Below are 24,042 nucleotides of genomic sequence, written 5' to 3' on the forward strand. Positions count from 1 at the left end.
AATCAACTTAGATAATTTATGTAGTTCAGATAACATAATATTTTGAGTTTCTGATGATTAAATCATTCTTCTTCATTGTATTAACTAATTTTTGTCCATTTCAATGAACTTAAAAATTTAAGGCAGCCAGGTTACTTATTTTTTTAAGTTCAACCAGCAATATTTTTTATAAAAAAAAACTTTTGCTAATAATTTATTCACCCCCATGTCATCCAAGATGTCTTTCCTTCTTCAGTCGAAAAGGAATAAAGGTTTTTGCTGTATTTTTCTCCATATAATGGACTTTACTGGTCCAAATGAGGTCCAATCGGCCATTTCAAAAATAAAATAAAAAACTATATAATAATGAATGTATATATATATATATATATATATATATTGTGTGTGTGTGTGTTATAATTTTTTTTGTTTACTGAAACCTTTTGGTTGACAATTAATGTTTTCTGAAGCTTAAGCACAGATGCAATGTCTGAAATGTGTTAAAACTTCTGATCCTGTCCCTAATATGTATCATATTTGTGTTAAGAGCACTTGCTTTCCACTATGAATCAAAGGTAAGAAAAATTTGGATGCAGTTCATTGTTCATCTGTCTCTCTCATTCCCTCTTCCTGTCTATATTTGCATCTGTTCTGCTAACCCACAGCAGATCTCATGTGGAGCAGGACGCCAGCTGGCCGAAGCGTTTCCCTTTATCCTGGACAGAAGCTTTACTACAGCTCATAAATGCAGTGCCGCAATTTAAACGCAGCATTTAATGTTTGATGGAGAGCAGCTCTGCCGATGTTATCAGGCTTGTTTAACAGATTTATTTATCACTCTTTGATGGTGCAGCCAGCTCTCTATGTCCTCTAAACTCAAGCAAATGTGGAATCAGGCATCTAAAAAACCCAGCATGCCTTTCCAGGATCATCCGCACTCTGGCTTTAAGTTGAGGTATCGTGTAGCACATGGGAATCTATGCATTGTAATACAAATCCGGAGCTCAGAAGCAAAACTTTATCATGCCAGTTTTCTAAAGACTGAATAAAAAGAAAAATATGTGCTGTATTTGCATTGTCCAAATCTTATGTACAGTAATCTCTCCTGTACAGTATCCCTCAGGCCCAAAGCCCATCAGATGTGACTCCACAGGCCTCAGCGTGCCGTATACACCCCACCAAACCCTGCCTGCGAACTGAAGCTCTTTGTGGGATGATCACTTCCACCGACCCCGCAGACACACAGATAAGTGACATTTGACATTCCTCTCCATACATACTGTTTACATTCCTTTTGAGCGAATGGGGATGATGACAGCTTAGTTTTACACTTACAGTATCTGGGTGTTTATGTTGTTCATTGGGCTTTTGATGAAGGACGAAGAGGAAGGAGTTATATAGACTTGAGATATCACATGAATGGGTGGTGGTATGTAAGACTACTTTCACATCTCAACACTCAAAAATGTCTGCAGACTTAGCGTTTACTCTAGTAATTACGTGGTAGTATTCTTAAATAAAGGCTCAAACAGCCCATTATTACTGGCCCATTTTACTGCCATGTTACAATAAAGGAATAGTTCACCCAAAAAGGAAAATTCTGTCATTATCTCTTTCTTCTGCTGAACACAAAAGAAGATATTTTGAAGAATGTCAGTAACCAAACAGTTAATGGACCCCACTGACTTACTATACTTCCTTACTCAAGTCAATGGGGCACGTCAACTGTTTGGTAACCCATATTCTTCAAAATATCAGCAGTTCAACAATATTCGTTAAACCTTGCCTTATCACTGAATATTGTCACACTTGGGCACATGAGTTTTTTCAAGCTGTCTTTAAGCAAATTCTCAGGGCTGTGTTTCTCCTCTCCCAGCGACTGGTTAGGCCATCAGTGTCTCCTTCTGGTACACCGATTTCTGCTTTCTTTCATCTGTAACTGCATTATGGCTATCCTCTCTCTCCTTGTCCATTGTTTTCCTCATTGCTTCTCCTCCTCTTCTTGAGATTTATTATTGGACATTTTGGGGTGGAGGGGTATGTTTTCGGAATGGATCTGGCCATGTGTGCATCTCTAAAAAACACATGGAGACTCTATCTCCCCCTGTGAGACGGATGCTGATTCTTACATACACTCAGTCGTTTTAGTGGAGAAAAGTAAACCTATACTCTGGGGCTCAATGATAATGATTTGTTTCTGTCAGCCCAGTCAGGCCAGTGAAAAGTTATAGTTGATCTACCAAGACTTTCAGTTTGCAATCATACAACAAGTATGATTAACATGTATAAAACGGTTAGTTCCAATCCTTGATTCTGATTGGTCAATAGCTGTGCTTTATTCATTATATAACACGGCTATGACCGCTTCACCCAACGGTTCTATTTATCATTTGCGCAAAACTTGTTTTTATTAGAGCCTTCATGCATATTACACATTGGAATTGCTATTCATGGTTAGGAACTATTTTTTCTAGCGGAAGGAAGGCTTTTAGTGATTTTATTCATGAAAGTTGCACTTTTACTTTTTTTTATTTTATTTTTTTTTTTTTATTGTGTGATGAACGTTTCATAAAAGCAATAAGGTACTCGAGGCAAATGCTGTATCGTGAATAAGTAACGGATGAAGGGGTTACAGGCACATTGCTTAGCTTACATATATAGCATTCATTTTGTTATTTGTTATCACAACATTTTTTCTTTTGTCAAATAAACTTAAATAATTTATTTAGTTGAGATAACTTATTATTTTGAGTTTCTAATGATTAAATTAATCTCCTTCATTGTATTAAGTTACTTTTTCCAGTTCAATAAACTTAAAATTTTAAGGCAACCAGGTTATGTACTTTTTTTAAAAATGGCTTGGTTTTAGTTTTTTTTTTTAATTTGCTATACATGAAGTTGTTCCTCCATGAAATCTTTTAACTCATAGTGTTTCCCAGTTTGATAACTTTATTTAAATCAACAGAATTCACAAAAGCAATGTTCAAAACTCAACTCAGCACAACACAAAACCTCCAAAAGCTGACCTGAAACACTCTCACTCTGGTCCTGGTGCATTATTGTTGAGCCTTGTGCTCGCATATCACTGCATATGGATATCAGTGGTGTTGTAGATACAGTATATATGAGTGTATGCTTGCTTATGTGGGAGAAGACACCGGATTTCGCTGTTGGGAAATGTAGGGCTTGTCCCTGCTTGTGGTTTTCTACTCATTGCCTGAGTGAATGTGAGAGATGGCTGCATTCCTGCTACAATACATTTGTGCATGGTTTTGATATTCAGTAAAGCATAAATCAAGGCCGAGCTCAAAGACTGGCCTCATTAGACATCTGACTGTCTGAGAAGACTCTAGCTTGCAGACTGGAACGTGTGTGTGTGTGTGTGTTCTTGCTTGCTTGCTTTCTTGTTTACCTGCTTCTTTGCATGTGTGTGTGTGTGTGTGTGTGTGTGTGTGTGTGGATATGCATTTTTATAAATATAACCAAAAAGCTATTAAGTGTGCACTGAGGTGTTTAATTTGAATCTTTAACTTCAGGTTCTGTCAGTGTGTCTTCTGACATTCATCAGACTCAATGACTTCTTTGCCTTATAGAATACTATCTAATAGAAAGGATGGGCTTCTGGATCAGGTCCAAAAGAGGCACCCTAACCTGCCTGGACCATGTGCAACTAGATACTCTTGGTTTCAAGTGTTCTTTTATGGCCCTACTGGTGGCCGTATAGTATTTTATGATCAACATAACATACTGTAAAACAAATAGTCTTAGCAGCACATAAGGACTGATTACATATTCATGAAGCACCCCATCCAGGTATGAAAGAAACAAGTGCACGAGTCTCAAACTACTGGGCCAAATGTGGTCCTTAAAGTTTATCTTTAAATCTGGGATGCAAATTAATGTTACCTGAAAATCCATTGGTTTTCAAACTAAAATCCAAGAACCTCCACAGTGTCTTAAAAGGGTGCTGTAGGGATCCATCCATCCACCCACCCACCTGTTTTTTTTTTTATATATATATATATATATATGTAAATTAGTAACTGCCATTATATCCATGACAGTGCCCCTTACAAGTTTTTATTTGCCATATATGTGAATAAATTGCTATTTATTTCTGTTTTTTATCCATTCAAATAACATCTAAGCAGCACATCAAAGCCGTATCATGATGTTTCTGGTCTCTTAATGAGGCGGATACCTGCCTGATCTGCAAGGAGTAAATCACATTGCAGAAATACAATCTCAGGCATCATTAGTCCACTAAGCATGCAGAGCAGTGCACTACGTGTGAGGAAGAGATGAGTGGCTCAGCTCTAAAAAGAGCAGTCCATGCGCCAATAACTGTATTTAGTAAAGTGCATGATTGCACTTAAAAACAATTGTTTTGTTTTTTCTTTACTCCGTCAACTGGCCCCTGCTGGAGGATATAATTTGGGTTGAAGACCCCTAGTGCAATGCTGTGTATATGTGTGTGCGTGTTCCAAACAGACAGACAGACAAAGGGCACATATTTTTGTGTTGGTTTTAAGTGTCATTTGGAGTTTGTGGGTGTGTTTTTTTGTTGCTGATGAGCACATCGGCATACTTTAGGCCTTGTGGATTGAGGTGGGCACTGTGCCAAATATCTGCCAGCAGGGGATACGTATCTTTCTGACTGCCGTGGGCAATAAGTCCTTGATTTCCTGGATAAAGACAACTTGCCGGTTGTCCCAGAGACCACAGACACGCACAACAGTAATTTTATATTCATATTCCCACCATATTACTATACTGCATCTCTCCTTATTTCTTCTCTCTATTGACACACTTCCATAACTTTAAATGAGGCTCTAGTGTTTAAATTACATCAATCAATGCCCCCCAGCCCCCCCCAACCCTACCAAAAGCAAAACTCAGGCAGGCGCATTATTTAAACATGGACTTTAAACTCTTTCCATGTCAAAAACACAATTAAACTGGTGTCGGAATGGCCCTGCAGGGCAGCATAATGAACTGTTTGAGCCATCGGAGCACAGAAAATGAACTTATAATTTAGATTTCAGCATTACATTAAATCTATACATCATCAAATTGGATTGTATTTCTCCCAGGAGCATGTGAAGCAATAGCTATTTATTATTCATTACTGCTGAAAACATGAAAACAGTCTTTTGTGGTGACGCGAGGTCTATGATGGAATCATGGTGCACAGACACAAAAGGTGACAGCCAATGAAGAGAGGCCTCAACTAACATGCCTGTAAAAACAAGCTAACGTGCCAAAGGAGCAATTACCCATCATGTCAGTGATGTTTTTACAACACTATGTCAGAAACTCAGCCCAGGCCTGTGAATTCCTAATGTATGACCGACAGGAGAGATTTCTTTGGTTTTCGGCGATTCTCTTGCATTCATCCCTGAGTACGTTGTTGTTTTTACTCAAGCCTAAAGCTTGAATTTAATCAAAGCGCACTTCAGCTGCAGTATGAACCACTTTGGGGTTTCGTATGCATTCAAAAAACAGCAATTAGCAGCTAGTTTTGAAAGACAAGCCTGGATAATATTTCCCAGGCTTATTAGCCATTATCAGCTTTGTTCAACATTCCACAATCCATTTAATTGCTTGATAATGCAGCAACAGCACCATTATCGTACAGTTTGAGTTTTTAGTTGTGAAACTGGTCTAAACAATTTCCAACACTGAGCTAACCTTGCTAAAATAGTTCTTGAAAACATTAGGTCTCAAATGTTCTTTGCTGGTGGGCATTTCTTACAGCTTTCTAGACTATTATTTGTCTTATTACAGTAATGGCTACTTACCAAAATAATACAGAATTGACATGAACTGTTGGTTTGAGATAAAGAGAAAAGTAACTAGGATTGTGAATGGAAATTATTTGCCAGAAACTGCAATCAATTAGTGTTCATATATAAAAATATTCTACCACAGAATTCTACAACTGACCAATCAGAATCAAGGATTTTAGAGAAACACGTAAAATACAAAGGTTATAGTAGGTCTGCTTGGTACTAAATCTGTGTTTTAGACTTTAGATGGCCACACACTAAGTTGAAAATGTTGTGGTGGTGATTTTTATGTGATCAAAATACATAAAAACAGTAATATTGTGAAAAGTTGTTACAATTTAAAATAAATGCTTTCTATTTAAATATATATCCTTCACATTTCATTCATTCTTTTATGATGATTTTCTGCCTAAGACACTTTAGTTATTGTTAACAGTACCGTTTAATATTTTATTATGAGAATTCATTTTTTATTCTTGAAATGGATGCAAGGTTTTCAGTGCAAGTATGCTTCAAGCCTGAAAATCTTATGATTGTTATGTAAAGTGGTCTAAAAAAGCTTTCTGATGTGATGAAAAAGCCAGTCCCAAAGCCAGTTTACACACATCTAATCTACAATCTCTTTTTTCTTTCAGTCTTCTCATCCTTCTTTTTTCACTGGTTCTTCGCCTCTTCATCCCCGCAGACACCCACGTCATGAGGATTTATGGCTCTCTTGGCGTCCTATAGATAGAGCTGACCCAGTGGCCAGAGAGGTCCTGAGACATGAAAGCCTGACCTTACTGTGCCCAGCAGGGCTCTGCACACCTGTGGGTCGGCCAGGACGACACCGGGAATCAATTTCTCTCTCTCATTCTCTCTGTCCTTGCACTCATTCAATGCCATCTTCATCTGTAACTTTAATACTCACCTTTGTAGCATCTCCCTTTGTCTACCTGAGGGATTGTCAATTGCTCAGTGTTTTTTTTTCCTTTTTTTCTCTGACCTTTGACCTAGTTTTTCTGCTTGTCTGGTCTGTGTTTGTGAATGGGGCTTGCTGAATTATAGTGTGTCATGAGTGACAGCTGGCAAGAACCAATAAACTCCATCCCTGCATTCCTGCAGAAGACCATTAAAGGCCTGTCACATCGCTTTCTCCGTTCAAACAGGGCAGTTACCGTGTTTTACACTGCTGTTCGAACGCAACTCTTTGAGGAGGCATGTGACCAGCTCAGAGGTCTGGCTGTTTTATTTGTAAGATCTAAAAACCCTGGTGCAACATGTTCCCTGTGGAATAAGTCCACCTTTTTGACCCCAACTTCTGCTGCTGCCTTTCAAAAGTCACATTTGGGAGGTCTCACATACTTCCACAATGATTGGAAATGATTTTTTAAAGTACCTAATTTTGTCCCGAGAGATTACATATGCCAAATGGAAGGTTTTTGTCACAGCTGGTCAGGCAAGGAAAGAAGAGATGCAGCAGTAAAACTTTTTTGGTCAAAAAAAACAAACGCGCGTTAATCTAAAACCACAAGAGAGAAGGAAACGGCATCAGCTAGTCACAGGCAAAGACAATACAGGACCAAGGATTGAACAAACTGAAGGCTCAATGATGAACCAAGCAAGATGCAGGTGTACATAATCAACTAATAAATCAGAAACAAAGGACACAATCGGAAACCAAGCAAACAGGAAATAAGCACAGGGAGGAATCCGAAGGAAGCTCAACATAAGAGTGCAAGGTAAGACAAATACCTGGATGGTCTGTATTTTGACCATTAGTTTTTTGTAATGCAGTGATTAACTTTTTAATGTCATGATGCTCATGTGACTTTAAAGCGCATAATAACTGTGCAAGACCTCAAAACATGACAATAAAAAACAAAGTCAGTCACCAAAGACAACCTCTTTACAAACAACCAAATGTCTTTAACTCGGTTTGTGCCTAAAAACACTATATGGAATTCTCTTCATTTTCTCAGTTGCTGCTCTCTCTTTCTTACTCTTTTTTCACTCTCTCTCCCCATCCATCTTCTTGCCGTAACTGTGAGCCAACCTGTTGTAGCTCTTCCACACCCCCTAAACTTTCCCCTCTAGAGGTATTTGCTTCATTCATTCAGTCTCTCTTTCCCTCACACACCCTTTTGCTCTCTTGGATTCTCTCACCCCACGTCCTGGGACAGTGTATTACAGTGTGTGGAGTCCCGTGACCTGTGCTTGGATTGTATTATTACCTGTCGGATCTCCAGCGGACTGGGTCTGTTTCCCGTGGACAGCAGTTTTGCATTCGAGAGGAGGATCATGGTGCAGGGGACAGTGGGAAAGGTGAGAGAGGGTCTCTATGAACTTTGCAGCCCAATGCCTCACAATGCAGAAAGCTGTATATCTATCTAGCTCACTGCCAAGTTTCTTTCTCTCGGTTTCTTTTTCTTGCACACTCTGGATGTGGGTCATTCTCTCAGAGTTTCTAAGCCACTAGTTTTGCTTCAGGATTTAGACTTTCTTGGACATCAAGTGGCAATCCATCTCAATAGAATGAATATTTAATTTAGTTTGATCAGTTACCCTGTGTAGTTTGGTGCATGATTTTTGAGGATGAAGCCATCCCATGCAACCTGTCTATGTTGACATGTATCTAATTTAGCTTCAACAGAATAACTCTAATATAGCCTGACTTCGTCATACTCATATTCTTGTCAGAATATGAGTCTGATACTGCTCCATTGAGCTTTGATTATGAGGCGTGTCTTATCCGAACCAGGAAAAAAAAACTCTGCACTCAATTGGATAGTCGGTAAACCTACAACCAATCAGAGCAGCGCAGTAAGTCAGCTACTTTGCATAAAGTTGTCAACTACAGAACTTACCTATTTTAGAAGTTTTGCTTCTTTTACTTGGTCCTCCATGAGTGCGACCAAAGGAGAAACCACAACGACCACAGGCTTTTCATTACGCCCCATCTTCTTAGCGACCATCGGAGCCAGCTGATAAGTTACACTTTTGCCGAATCATGTAGGAAGGACGCCAAAAATATCTTTCCGATCGACAAATGCCTTGATTGCAGTTTTCTGTTAGTCTATTAAAATTAATGCGCTGTCGATTTATTTCACAACAGACGCGACAGCGGAATCTATACATCTCAATTAAGCGCTCTTTGATAACGTGATGATTACGTCCTTGCAGATCATCTGTCCATCATCGTATAAAGCCCGCCCTGGCAATTTGATTGGCCCGATCATTTTTTTCCTGAAAGGATCGAGTCCAGACCGAACTTCCCGACCAAAAAAATTTGTGGGCGGGGTTCGGGCTGGCATCCAGTCTAACTCTAATATGATTCGACCCTAAAATATTGTAGAGTTCGATTGGGTGCATAATGTTTTCTCATCCTTTAAAAGATGAGCTCTTTCCCTTCCCACTCCCACCACGACCCAATAAAAACAGACCTGCGGCCCATTTTAGGGTCATGACCCTTAAGTTGAGAACCGCTGTTCTCTAAGCTACTGCAATTTAGCATTTTAAAGTTCCTTTTCTCAAACATCTGATTAGAACTGGTATAATTTGACCATGTTCATTTCTTGTTTAATGCATTTTTTGATTAGGTAATTGTGGGACAAAATCCGAGACTCAATCCACCATGTGCCGTTCCACTCCATTTACCACTGCGTCTGACGGCTTCAAGAGCCCTGCTAATGCAACTAAAAAGCCTTGAACAAAATAATAGAGTGTGTCTGTGATGCCTCCAGTCTGATAGCTTATTCAGGCTTTTACACGCCCCTCGAAGTTGAACGGCACTCCGGCTTTAGTCGTACGTACAGCCGTAGATGAGCTGCATAAAGTCACTTCATCACTGCACGCTGGCGGCTTGCCTCTTTCTGATGCTGATAAGCCTCCAAACAGCATCCTTTCCAGCTTTTATTGTGAGCAAGCGATTACTGAGAGTATGCGTATGGGCATTTGCACAACAACAGATGTTTTGTGAGGACTTTCCTCCCAGTATCTTAAAAACATTCATCACTGAAGCATCATTTAAGGATGTTTGGCTCACCTCATAAATGGCCGCTATTGAACTGTGCTTTCGCCATTGGGCTCCATGCAACAACTGCATGGACTGTTTGGATTGGCGTCTCTCCATGTGTGCGCTAATGCATTTTTTGACGCTTATGATTAAATGTGCGTTTAGCTCTTCATTTAGAGCTACACAGATAATCTCCTGTGACCGAATGCAGAAACTGCTAACAAACAGCAGGGCTTGTAGAGAGAGCGAGAAGGAGAACTGGGTCGTCTCCTGTACCTTTACAATCCTTTAAAGCGCACAATCCAGCTGCAAACTCACCTCTCCGGTCAGCCTGCGCTTGTGAGATTACATTCTATGACTGTATGCTGTATGCAAGTTGCTGCACGGCAGACATCCAAAAAATATAGCTTGAGTCACATTGGTTGCACCTTCCTGTCTGTACGTGGCTCGAATAATCGTTTGTTCAATCAGATTCATTCATAAATCGCACAATCAGACGGCAGTGTCCAAAGTGCAGCGATTCAAAAAGTCTTATCTGCCCCGTCCAGAGAACCAGAATCCATGTAAAGTCATGTGAACTAACTGTGGTACAGAAGTGCTTAAGGTTACATGCTCGAACAGGACTGAGTTTGAGTGGTATGTGCAGAGTTCATGGCCACAAAGTTTTTTGATGAATAATCTGACAGCGTTCCACTGCGTCTGATGCTAACTTTGTATGCTAAAGGCTGCCTAGAAGTGTCTTTCGTGATAATATAAGGTTTTAGCACTACTGTATGTAAAAATGCTTTATAGACTCTTGTGCATCCCAGAGAAGTTTGTTAAAGTCAGCGAACCCTTGCAGCTGCATTAATTTTGTGAAGTGTCAGCCTCGTTCCCTGCACATTACAGATGGCAGTTGTGCAGTAAACCATTGCATTTGGATGGCTGTGGTTGCTGCACATCTTGGCTGCGCTGGTTGAACAGAGACTCGCTAGTAGTAAATATTTCATACTGATGTAACCTGACAAAACCATAGTGGTTCTGTGAAATAGTTGCAATTATGACCTATAAAGTCACATTGTGGGATATTAAAGGAGTAGTTCACTTTAAAAAAAAAAAATCCATGTCATTCTTTCTTCAGTCGAAAAGAAATTAAGGTTTTTGATTAAAACATTCCAGCATTTTTCTCCATATAATGGACTTCAGTGGGAACTAAATGGTTCAAGGACCAAAAGACAGTTTCACTGCAAACTGTTCAAAGGGCTTTAAACGATTCCAGACGATGAATAAGGGTCTTATCAAGCGAAACGATCACTCATATTATATATTAAATAAAAAACAAGTTTTAAGTTTTATAAGCTCAAATGATCGCCTTGCTCAGTGATGCGCGTTCGTGACTCTCCTGTCATCAAAATGAACAAATCTTTTTTCGAGTCAATTTGTTCATTTTGTTCGCTAAATGAACCAAATGACACGAAAAAAGATTTGTTCATTTTGATGCAAGGCGACCATTTGAGCTTATAAAACTTTGTTATTTTTTTTTTTTTTAAATGTCTGATCGTTTCACTTGATAAGGCCCTTATTCGTCGCCCGGAATCATTTAAAGTCATTTGAACAGTTTGCAGTTTGCACTGGACCTTGAACCGTTTGGTTACGAGTAAAGTCCATTATATGGAGAAAAATCCTGGAATGTTTTCATCAAAAACCTTAATTTCTTTTCGACTGAAGAAAGAAAGACATGGTCATCTTGGATGACATGGGGTGAGTAAATTATCAGCAAAAGTTTTTTTAAGTAAACTACTCCTTTAAATAACAATTGACCCCTGGTTTCACAGACCAGGCTTAAGCCAATTCCCAGACTAAAATATATGTATGCCAGTGCAAGTTGCTTTCAGTTAAAACAGCTCAAACATGCATTTTAGTCTGGAACTATAGGCTTAAGCCTCGTCTGTGAAACCGGGGATTAAGATACATAGATAAAAACCTAATTTTACTTTCAGATAAGTGAGGATTTTAGTGATAATGGAGAAGTTACATCAATGAATTGGTGTCCTTGAGGGGCAACTCATCCACCTTCTTAAAAATTCTTGAACCTTCTGTCCTAAAGGCAAATTGTACTGTATTTTCACTGCAGTTCTTACCTTGCTTTCTAGACCACACACAGACAGAAGTAATAATGAGCAGTCTTGGTGTCTTTCACAAAGGTCAAGTTTGTTGTGACACTTTGACCTCAATGTCAACTGCCTTGTGTGATGTAACTATAATGTGTCGATTCACTGTCTTTGTACTTTCGGGAACAATGATGATTAATGCTGTTGCCTATATGCTTAAGGTTATTCATATCACAGTCCACAGTTTACAGAGATTGTCATAATCTACACATGTAGACATGTATGTTTTGATGAGAAACCTGCTAAAAAGTCCAAGCAAACTCACCAGGAAAACTTAGCTGATAAAGTTCACTAGCATCCCACGTTGAAGATCAGAATCCAAACCATGACAATGATGGGCAACTTGTGTTTTTCATTATTTACTTGTTCCAAACTGGTTTGACTTTCTTTCTTGAATATAGAACACAAAAAAAGATGTTTTCTTTTCCATACATCGTTCATGAATAGTGACCACTAAAGTGATCTAAAATTACAAAAAACACCATAAAAGTATGATGTTTCCCATGACATACATATGCATGTGTTATAATATAGTTTTCTGAAGACATACAATAGCTTTTTTAAGAAACAGAGTGCAATTCTGTTTAAAAGTTTGGGGTCAATGTTTTTGCATGTTTCACCAAGACTGCATTTATTTTAATCAGAAATGCAGTAAAAATTGTAATATTGTAAAATATTATTGCAATTTAAATTTTAATGTAATCTATTCCTATGATGGTAAAGCTGAAATTTCAGCATCTTCAAGATCTTCAGGGTCACATGATCCTTCAGAAATGTGTCTAATATGCTGATTTGCTGCTCAAGAAACATTTCTTATTATTATTATCAATGTTAAAAACAGTTGTGCTGCTTAATATTTTTTGTCGAAAGGTTTCAGTATTCTCTGATAAACAGAAAGTTCAAAAGAACAGCATTTTTTGTGATAGAAATATTTTGTAACATAATTTACTGTCCCTTTTGATCAATTGTGTCTTGTTGCAACTCATTTCTGGGGACCTTCCATTATATGGAAGAACAACATGTACATTTTGAGACAATTATCATTTTTTTACTGTACAAATTATTATATTACTAGTTTATTAGTGTCCTCTGTTGAATTTAATCCTGAGAAGAATATAATCTTAAAAGAATAGCATTGTGCAGGACCGCAGCTCTTTAACCTTAAACAATTGTATTTTATTTGAATAATACCTGTCTCCATCTGAGAGCTATTCATTTCTTAACCGGCGCTCAGCGGGCCTACACAGCCATATCTGACAGGATAAATGTGCCGGATTATACAGGCGATTTTCAGCGAAGATTCAGCGATTACATTGACTCTGCTAACAGAATAGATCAAAATGATTATTCTCAATGTGTGTATATGCATATGTATGACGATACCGATCTCTCTCTTCCTCTGTCTTACAGATAAAAGGGAGAGAGCATAGCAGCTAAATAAATTGGAGAACAAGCCCATCTCAGGACATCAGTCCAAGGAAGAGGATCTGCCGGCAGAGAGATAAGAGAGGGAACGAAAGAGAAAATCAGAGGACGAGAGAGAGAGAGAGAATGGGATATTGCGGCATATGGATCTTCCTCTTGTCCCTGTCTCTCTCCCATCAAAACGCCACTGCAGAGGCTGAAGGTATACTGCTGACTCATACTTTATCTAGGGTCTCTTGAGTCGCCAGTGAACTGCCAATATCACGCCCTTCAATCAATCACACTCTGAAAAAGGTTGCAGGCAAGGTACAAAATGAACATTTGCCATGCATTAAATAAATCAGGGTTTCTCAAACTCGGTCCTGGAGGGCCACTGTCCTGCAGAGTTTAGCAAACACACCTACTTGTGAGTTTCTAGTGAGCCTGAAGACCTTGATTAGCTTGCTCGGGTGTTTTCGATAAGGGTTGGAGCTAAACTCTGTAGGACAGTGGCCCTCCAGGGCCGAGTTTGAGGAACCCTGCCTTAAATGCTAAAAAAAAAAAAAACTGTTGGTGAGTAACTAAAATTGACATCCCTGACTGGATGTGAACCATTTGAATTAAGTCATGGGTGTCCGTTCCTGCTCCTGGAGGGCCACTGTCCTGCAAAGTTTAGCCCCAACCCAAATTAAACATCTGAACCAGCTAATCAAGGTCTTAATAGGCATACGAGAAACTTCCAGGCAGGTGTGTTGAGGCAAGTTGAAGCTAAACTCTGTAGGACAAAAAGGAAGAAAACTTCCAAAAGAATGAAAGAAACATTAGACTTCCAATGTTTTTAATTTGCTTCATGATTTGACTAGCATGATTTTTTTTTTTTTTGCATACATTGCGATTTATTTTACTTTCGCATTCTACAATTTCATATAAAATATATAAGTTGATATGTATAGATGCTAAAAAAAAGGTAACACAATTAATTAATTTATTGTTATTAATTAATTAATACTTTTAAATAATCTTTTTGTTTATTATTGAACAATTAATCAGTTACTTAAATGTTGGTGATTTTTGCCTATCAATTTTTATTTTATTATTTTATTTTATCAGTCGAAAAATGAATCAGTTACTTCAATGTTGGTGCTTTTTGCCTATTTTTTTATTTATTTACTCATTTATTTATATCTTATTTTATTTATTTATTATTTATTAGTTGAATAATTAATCTGTTACTTCAATTCTGGTGGGGTTTTTTTGCCTAATTTATTTATCTCTGATTTGATTTTCACACTTTTTTCAATTTACTTATCTTATTGTTTTCTAGGATAAAATAATCGAGATATTAAAGAGATACTGTCCAACACGCATCTATCTTGCTGATAGGTTCCTGTCACTGTTGTGTCCCAAAAATGATGAGCCCACAGTTCAAATCCTTACAAATTTCCTGTTGTATGAGATTCTTTTGCATTAGTTTTTCAGGGAAGTTTACTTTGAATCATTTCCATGTGTATCGGTTCACCTGAAGAGGCTGTACAGGTGGAGTTTTTTCCACACGTGTCCTGCTGAGTCAGCAGGTTCTGCTCCGGCACATATGCAGACCTCCTGCAGCTTGATACCTCTGGTTTGAGCCTTTTAAGATAAATCATTGTACCCCTCTCTGATTTCCATCAGCTCAGAACTGTCTACAAAAATCAGTGCGTGTGTGTGTGTGTGTTTCTGTTTCACCTTGAGCTGTGTATGAGAGGGGGAGAGAGCGGGAAAGAGCAAGAATGTGAAACATATTGAATTCACGCAGGATGGCTTTAGAGGAGTCTGTCAGGACCAATTACTGACTGAGGCACTAATGCCCTGAAACACTATAATTTTCCACACCTCTTCAAAATGGCTGTTTGCAGTGACAGACACTTGACTATGAAATGGAAAGAATGTGCTTTCTGAGGTCACGTCCTTGTACTCTTTCACCATCTCTTCCTGCTTTATGTCGAAACCCTGTTAAATGTACAGTAAAAGCAAAAGCAACTTACACAGTAATCAACCCTTATACCTGTAAATACAAAGGTAGTCACTTCTCAATGCCTTCAGGGCCTTGTTGTCATGTTAATAGCCTGTCAGTCTGTAATAGTTACTATGAAAGTAAGTAAATGTTTGCTTAATAACCTTATGTTTTACTGACTTTACTGAATACAGCTCTTTTATGTTGCATCGTGTTAAACTACATCGTCTTCACAGGCTGATGATTTTAATCTAGCACCAGATGATTTTAGTGTAATCCTCTTTTCACACAACTGCACAGTCTGCAAGCTGCAGCTGAGATGTATCTAGAGATCTAGAAAGTGAGACTGGAGAGATCTGTTTAAGCGCTGTATGTGATGAAGAGTCTCTCTTGGCATGTGGCATTGCTGTATTGTGGCTCTTTTGAGCATTGGAGGTATTACTGTGAATGCTGTATGCTAAATAATGATGGCGTGAACTCTAAATTAATCACTGAATTAATCAATGAACAAAAAAAAATAATAATGAATGAATGGATAGGGTTTGGTTCATAGTTTAATAATTGATTGTATTATATAAAACGTTAAATGGCGTATCCAGAACGTGATTTCACCAAGTGCAACATGTTTCTGGATTAACATCTATGTTGATCCTGGAACAACAATCCAATCAACCAATCAGATTTGAGTGAAGAGTTTATGGTTTATGTCAAGTTTTGGCTTACAACCAGGTTAGGTGCTTCTACTGTTATTCACCTATTATTTCCCTCTGACTTTTGGGTAGGGTTAGGTTTGGGGATGGGGATAGGCTAAGACAAAATTTTTTAGACAGGAATGTGGTTCCAGGGTCCCAGAAACGTGTCTAACTTGGCAAAATCAGGATGTGCTGTATACGGAAAGTTTTCACCTGAATCAAGATCCCTGGGCTGCGAGAACATCTGCCAAATTCACATTTTTCCAGTCCAGTCCGTCTGACTGGACCGCTGAAGTTTACATTTGATGACCTTCCCTATTGCACAAAAGCATTTTTCATGCTGCATGTGATAAATCACTACAGCCTGCAGTGTTTGTTCCCTTTTGATGTGGGTGGCACAGATTTTCCCAACTTTGTGCGGCCATTTTTCTGGAAATGAGGCTTTTTATGTAGTTCCTGCCAGATGATCAATAACGCCATGGCGTTTAATGCATATACTATTGTTTCAGAGCTCTATTGTGTTTTGATTTTATAATAGCGTTTGTCATCTTGTGGTTGTTTTGGATGGAGAACATTTTGAGGGCATTCTTATGTGAGCTAGTTAGAGCCTTTGCAAAGCCTTGTCTCCTTCGGTTTTTGTTGTATCAAGTGTGGGAGTGTAAAACTATCTTCTCTGATCTCTAAGATCTGGATGTACATTGTCCACTACTATTAAGTCTATTCTAGTTCTGATTAGCTGCGTCTTTAGAGAGTTGTCAGACTTGACATCTGCAGTCCACTTAGCGCCAGACGTGACAAGTGTCACAATGATTGTGCAATCACATCACAAGCAAGGTCACATCTTGCACCGATCACATACAGACATAAATCATTATTTGGATGTATTTTCAGAATGCACACTACTGGAAAAGAAGCTCTGAACACATCCTGAAAATGTAGGTCAGAAACCATAACACAAGCATTGGATGACTGGACTTTAGGCTACTTATATTCTGATCAGGTCTAATTCTGTGTCTGTAGTAGCTGGTTTCTTAAGTGCAAATCACTAGGCATAAATTAAATAGCTCTGAAAATCTAGGGTTTTTTCCTGGGACTACACTGCCATCTCATGGTGAATGTGCACTTTGTGGCTGGGTGTGAACAAGAAAGCCTTGACAAGAGTGAGGTTGGACCCTTAAATTATGATGATTCAAAAACGAACTGAGAAGCCATGAAGTTTTGTTGAAATGTGATGCAAAACTGCAATATAATAATACTGCAGTTAAATTCAGAGAAATTATAATGTTGATAGAATCAAATAGTGTTTTTGTTTTAAATATTATTTAAGTATACTTATCAATTTAACTTTCATTTTTTTGGCTTATGGATATATTGGTCCAATTTACCTTAAATTACAAACAAAGCCAAAGAACCTCAGACTTTCAAAAGGCAAAGCTTTTTGTTGGACTTTACCTTTGTTGTGTTTGTGATCTTTTATGAATTGAAATCTTGCTGTCGGTTCGATTCAGCTTTTGGTGTGTGTGTCCAATTCCTCTAAATTTTGCCCAACTTTTTAAATATGAACTCTTTGCCATCTTTTAGAACATTTCCACTCAAAAATCAATCTCTCTCGTTCTTTTTCAGTATGCCGTACAGCCATGCCTGCAGATATTGTGTTCCTGGTGGACGATTCCTGGTCAGTGGGTCCGACCAGCTTCCAGCAGATCAAAGAGTTCATAGCAGACATCATCCGAGCCTTCCAGGGAAGTGTGGTTGGACAGGAAGGCATTCGCTTTGGAGTGACTGTCTATTCAGACTTGCCTAGGTCTGTATGCATATTGTGTGCTGCCTGTGTGAATACTAAATGATCGACCTTGTATCTTAACTGCTTGAATGTGTCCTTGTTCAGGATGCGTATAGCTGTGACGGATTATTCGACTCTGGAGGAAGTGCTCAGAGCCGTGGAGGAGTTGTCGTATGAGGGAGGCAGCAGCCGCACCGGCCTGGCATTGGAATTCCTCGTAGAGTCCGTGTTCAGTCCTTCTATCATCAGAGACAACTCTCCGAAGGTGAGATAACCCATCTGTGAGATAGAAAAAGACCAACTTTACTCTGCAAAGGTGGCACAGAAGGTGCTTATACAAAAGACAAGTTCACACACAACCAAAGCCACGTTGGAGCCACAATGGAGATTTTAAAATGGCTTTTATGCTGTATTCACAATTGAAGATTCAAAACTGCTGCATGGTATGATACAATCACAGCCAATCAAAATATATTTAATGTTATTGTACTGTTAGGAGGATAAGAATTATGGGCCAATGGCATTTCAAAGTGGGTGGGGCTACTCTCTTAAAAATAAAAGGATCCAAAAAATATATAATTTTTTGCAGTGATGATGCCATAGAAGAACCATTTTTGGTTCCCCAAGAAACTTTCACTGAACAAATATAAATAACCTTTTGTGCAATGGAATGGATCCATGGATGGGAAAGTCACCATGAAATCAAAATGGACTATTCTTTTTTATACTATTATGGTATATTGCAGTATTTATTATAAATGATTTATCCTTGCACATCCTGACTTTTTTGGTGTATGACATCAAAGAAGCAATTCAAAAAGCACACTGAGCCGTCTGGACAAAATGAAGTCAAGCTCTAAATGTTTTCTTGTTTGAGAAGCCGTCTCACTCAGATATAAGCTACACCAAAATAGGGAAGAAAAAACTTTCTTCATGGATCTATAGATTCCAATAAAGCACAATTATGTTTAAGAGTATATCTACCCAGCATGAAGCCACATAAATGGAAACCAATCAAACCTCATGACACCTCATTTGGTTAGGACACAATCTAAATACAAAATACTGAACCGTAATCATATATGAAATGTATTGAAATGCTACATTTCCAAATGAAACATCCAGTCACATACACACAGAACAACCTTATAATTATATCTCAAAGAGCTGCACCTGCAGTCACTTCATTGATTGTGTCAGGACATCACGTCCTGCGCTGCAGTGCACACACTCTACTCCGCAGTGTCCCACCCATCCTAATTTAGGGCTTGATTAGGATTCCAAACTGCACATAGCTGCGTGTCTTGCTGTGGAGCACCTGGTATGAGGAAACGAGCAGGCATTTAAAATGAACTGCAGAGATTTACCCCTTTTTAAAACTCTCTTTAACATACTGTAATGGTGCATAAAGATGAACCCAGACTCAGCTCGGACAATGCGGTGAACTTTCGGTGACCCACGAGATGTTTCTTTTTCAGAATACTCATTTGTGAGTCAGTGTAAGCGACTTTGCAAGTTTGGATCTGCTGCGGTTGGGGAATTATGTATGCAATGAGATGTTAATTCATGCTGTGTGCTTTCAAGGGCATCAGTATCAGCATGATACTCTTAATGGCAGATTGAGTCCCTTAATACAAATTCACACTTTTGGGTGGATTTCATGAAAGCTGTTAAGACAGTTCTCATTTTTGTTTCTTATCACTGTAGTTGTTAAGTATACATAACCTTTATGAGGATTTAAATAAAACACGGATTATATAACATTTTTTTCTTTACTGCGTTATTACGGTAATGAGAATTTTTCTTGTTGAAAATAATCGGGATAGTAAAAGTATATGTGATGACTAATTACAGTAATGAAAATCAGAGCGTTAACAATGCTTAATTGTCCTAAAAAAATGTCACAATGCAAAATAATAATAATTAAAATAGTCCTAAATGTAGGCCTTATTTTCTTTCCTGGTAGCACTTTATTTTACAGTCATGTTTTACATCTAAGTCCTATGTATTTATATATAATAACTAGTTTCTAAGGAACACTAAACCTAAACTCAACCCATACTGTATACTCATACACTGAGTATACACCCATACTCAGTACTTTCTCATGTAAGTACTCTGTAAATGCACATACTGTAAAATAAAGTGCTTTCTTTTTTCTTTGTGCTTAAATATAAGGAGGACATTTCTCGATAGTCTTTGTGAGATTTACTCTTTAATATATTTTTTGTACATCTTTGAAATTTAATGCCTGTGGCATGTCTAAGGGGGATCTATAAGTATGACCCACTTTTATTACTTTGTGCGGTGACTGGCTTTACAGTATATTTCTGATGTTAGAAGCAGTCTCACAATAGACATGTATTTCACTCTAAAAATGACATGGAAGAAAGGAAAACTGTTTTCCAAAAAAATGTTTGCATTGTAGCATTATATTAATTACAATTAAGCACGTTTTGAGGTTCTTCAGGTTTTGTAAAATTCACCCATTTGCATGTTGGGATACAAAGCATCACATTATGCTTCTTTCTGGCTTCAGATTGCTATTCTGATCACTAATGGCCAATCGGATGATCCAGTGGACGGTCCAGCTAGAGCTGTTACAGACAGTGGAATTTCACTGTTTGCTGTGGGTGAGTTTTCTGATTGTGTGTGTGATTGTGTGCTTGTGTGTGTGCGCAGACTCCTTTATGTTTTGACGTGTGACTCAGAGTAACTGTAGTGGAGTGATTTACACTGAATGGTAGTATTGGTGAACGTGCCAAGACATAAAACGTGTATGTTTGTGTGTCAGCCTTGTTTCCTTGACTTTCTGACGCTCTTTCTGTTTTGACGCCCAGAGTGCTGAAATAATTATGGCTCATTACCCGGTGGCCAACTAATTGCTGTAATTTTTCATCAAGCTCATTCCTCCTTGCTCCCCTTCAACACACACACACACACACACACCGTGTCCTGCCTTTCTAATCAGTTTTCCCAGAGAGATCAGGCCGTTTGACACATGTACAGCAAGGCGACATGGCATGACATTCTCCCATCATCACTCTACAGCTGATAACACTGCAGACTCGTCTGAGACATATGAGGGTCACTCATGTACACACACACACACACCTTGAATTAAAGAATTGACTGCACCCTTCAGGCCTCCATGGTATATGTATATATATATATATATATATTTTTTTTTTTTAAATAAAGTCACTTTGGAGCTGTGGTATAGTGACAAGTGAATAGCCTTGGTTTGAGTTTGGCCTGCAACATGCCCTGATCCCTGATCTGTAAGAAATGAAGTAGATCTGTGTTGAAGCTAATCTGTTCCTGGGTGATGTGTGTTGTGTGTTCTTCAGGAGTGAGGAATGCAGATCAGTCTGAGCTGAAGAAGATCGTTACAGAACCCCATGAGGAACATTTAATGCTCAGCCCAGATTTCTCCTTCCTCGAGCACCTGCTGCCCAAACTCTCCCGACGCATCTGCTTCACTGCTTCAGAACCTCCCCGACCTGTGAAACAAAAGCCACCTGGTAAAATTATCATGAGTTTTACTAATGAAACTTAAGACTTATCTTTTTTTTTGTATTTATTGCATTTCAAGCTTGTCTAAACACAGTTGGCCCGCTTGTTAAACTCTGCCCTCCTTGGTTACTGTTGCTTGTGTAGACAAGCTTTATATATTATACATTTAGATTTAATACATGGGAGATTTAAATGAACGCTTTATAGGTTTTGATTTCAATTTTACTTGGCCTGTGATATTTTTATTTATTTTATTTTTTTTAAAAACGCAAAATTACACAAAAATGGCCAAATTACAACTAATTTCACAAATGAAAATTATGGAGTTCAGTTTTCAGCTCATTAAAAGTGTCTGCAATGTTAGTATCATTATCCAATTCATTTCTTTCAAATTTTGTCCTCTTCCAATAGTGTCAGTGCAGTTAAATCGATAATATGACTATATATTAATTGTCTTATTAACCCCTTTCTTTTAATAGTGATTAAACGTGACAACATTAATGTATTAATTGAACACTTTCATTATGATACTGTGATATAATTTAGCTGCCATTGCTCTTATTTATGAACCTAAATGTAAATATAAATAAACATTCATTTTAGTGACAACATTCATAATGATTTCATATGTGTTTGTTTGGGAATTCTAGCTTGGTCGATAGATTGAACCTCTCAAGATTTATCAGAAAGATATCTACCTCAAAATAAAGATCTTAAAAAAACACACTCGATCCTCTCTCTTGTCACTAAATAAATTACAGTATTTACTAATACTTTCCATATCTACAGACAGAGAGCAAAAATTCAGTTGCTATGTAGAACAGGTCAGCAACATTAGGAAGGCTAGGAGTTAATTCTATCATGTTTATCTGTATGCTGTTCTAGTGCTGGAGAGGATAGTCGGACCTAAAGATCTGCAAGTGAGTGAGTTGAGTTACAGCTCTCTGCAGCTGACCTGGAGTCAGGCCACAGGAGATGTGACCGGCTACAGGCTGCTCATCACCCCTGTGTCTCCAAAGGGCCATCTGCTCCCAGCACAGCAGAGACAGGTGAGACACGCTCACCTGTCCACATGCACACCCCATGCAGCACAGCAGATGGAAGGCTGCACATGGATTACTTTTGTTTAGTGGCAACCTTGATTATGTATTTGTGTGTGTATGTTTTGTTCAGAATATATTATTTTCTTTTTCTCCATCACAGATTGATCTGAAGGGAGATATTAGCACCACTCCAGTAACCGGGTTGAGTCCTAAGACTGAGTACTCTCTCACTGTATACGCCATCTACCCCGGACGCATTGGAGAATCTGCCACTATCATCACAGAAACCAGTGCGTGTCAAACTGTATACACTCTTTGAAGAAAAGGTTCTTATATAACCCTAAATTATTCTGGGTCACTGAACAACATCCTGGAACAACATTCCTGTCTGAAAATGTTGTCCTACCCATAAGTTATCCCTTAAATCAGAGGGAAATGATAGGTGAATAGCACAGATGTAGAGCCTAATCCTGGTTGTAAACCTAAACTGTAAACTTGTTCCTCAAATCTGATTGGTTGATTGGAAGGGTCCGCATAGATGTTAATCCAGAAACATGTTGCACTTGATGAAATCACGTTCACCAAGGGTTCTTTCAAGTGCTTCATACATTGAACCTTTTTAGGTTCATTCATTTTTCGTGAATTTAGTTCATTAATCACTAGAAAAAAAATTTAAATAAGCCATTAGACATACGAGTAATTTGCAATTTAAGACATTTCTCCTAGAACCTCACTTAACCTCTTTATCCTAAGTGTGTTCACCAAAATGTCTCTAAACATGATAAATGCACTTTAAAAGGGCATGCATATATATTTAGAAAGGAATGATCTTTCTTATTTTTTTGTACGAAAACTTTCCCATTGCTGAATTGAATTTCCCATCATGCATATGTACGCTTTCTTTTCAGCTGTTGTGCCACCGGTTGCGAACTTCCGAGTGATTGAAGAAGGACTTTTCTTTTTACGCATGGGATGGACGCCTCCGCTTGGAAAAGTCAATGGATATAAAATCTATGTTCCAAGAAGTGGGTAACCAGCAGACTTTCACAGACCGAATATGAGAAACTTTACAAATGTCATTTTAAAATATTCCTACATTCATTCTCATATATCTTTTCCTCCTCAGCGGACAGACCCGGGCTTATTTATGAGCAGATGCTGACGGGCGACGCCTCCTCTCATGTGATTGACACCTTAGAAGAGGATAAAGATTACAAGGTCAACATCTATGCCATCTACCCAGAGGGCACCAGTGAGCCTGTATCTATCACCGGAAAAACTTGTTAGTCTATTTCCTCTTTGTTTCTTCCCCTCATATTTCCCCTCAAGTCTGCTCTACCAAAAGATAAGTGTGTGTCGTCATGATGGTATCAAAATCCATGCTGCATTCAGTGTTGCTTTTAGAGTGGTGCATGCAAACAAATATTTCCTCTATTTCAGTCCTCCTATGTATAGGCTATACATAGAGGAAGGCTCTGTAAAATATAGTGTAGCTATATATTATTATTATTATTATAGGACTATGAATAACAATTAGTGACAATTTTAGCCTATATGAAAATGTTTGGCTTGGAATTATTGTGTGTGTCGCTGGTTTAACCACTAGATGGCAGTTTAACACATGTCTTCATGAGAAATCCTGCAGTAAATACTTTATGATTCTTGTCATGCATTATCATCCCACTCAAAACGCTGTGCA

At 38.3% G+C, this 24,042-nt stretch overlaps 1 protein-coding gene across 5 annotated transcripts in view; it reads left to right on the forward strand.

Annotated features, from left to right (window-relative positions):
• Positions 1-2,665: 2,665 nt before the first annotated feature.
• col7a1l (collagen type VII alpha 1-like) overlaps positions 2,666-24,042 on the forward strand; it is a 65,216-nt gene continuing 43,839 nt past the window's right edge. For 3 of the 5 annotated variants that reach the window (XM_089126590.1, XM_089126592.1, XM_089126591.1), the window contains exons 1-11: positions 2,667-7,489; positions 7,931-8,072; positions 13,323-13,539; positions 17,625-17,805; positions 17,890-18,049; positions 20,324-20,417; positions 21,135-21,308; positions 22,186-22,349; positions 22,504-22,633; positions 23,252-23,368; positions 23,470-23,625. In XM_089126590.1, the coding sequence (XP_088982716.1) occupies positions 13,464-13,539; positions 17,625-17,805; positions 17,890-18,049; positions 20,324-20,417; positions 21,135-21,308; positions 22,186-22,349; positions 22,504-22,633; positions 23,252-23,368; positions 23,470-23,625 (1,252 nt within the window). In that variant the 5' untranslated portion in view covers positions 2,667-7,489; positions 7,931-8,072; positions 13,323-13,463. Of the gene's footprint in view, positions 7,490-7,536; positions 7,847-7,930; positions 8,073-13,322; positions 13,540-17,624; positions 17,806-17,889; positions 18,050-20,323; positions 20,418-21,134; positions 21,309-22,185; positions 22,350-22,503; positions 22,634-23,251; positions 23,369-23,469; positions 23,626-24,042 lie in introns of those variants that run through there. The other 2 variants (XR_016149693.1, XM_039668054.2) reach the window with 2 other exon arrangements.

The sequence above is a fragment of the Pimephales promelas genome, chromosome 24, assembly GCF_988280905.1.
Source record: "Pimephales promelas chromosome 24, fPimPro1.hap1.1, whole genome shotgun sequence".
In the NCBI taxonomy this organism is placed as follows: domain Eukaryota; kingdom Metazoa; phylum Chordata; class Actinopteri; order Cypriniformes; family Leuciscidae; genus Pimephales; species Pimephales promelas.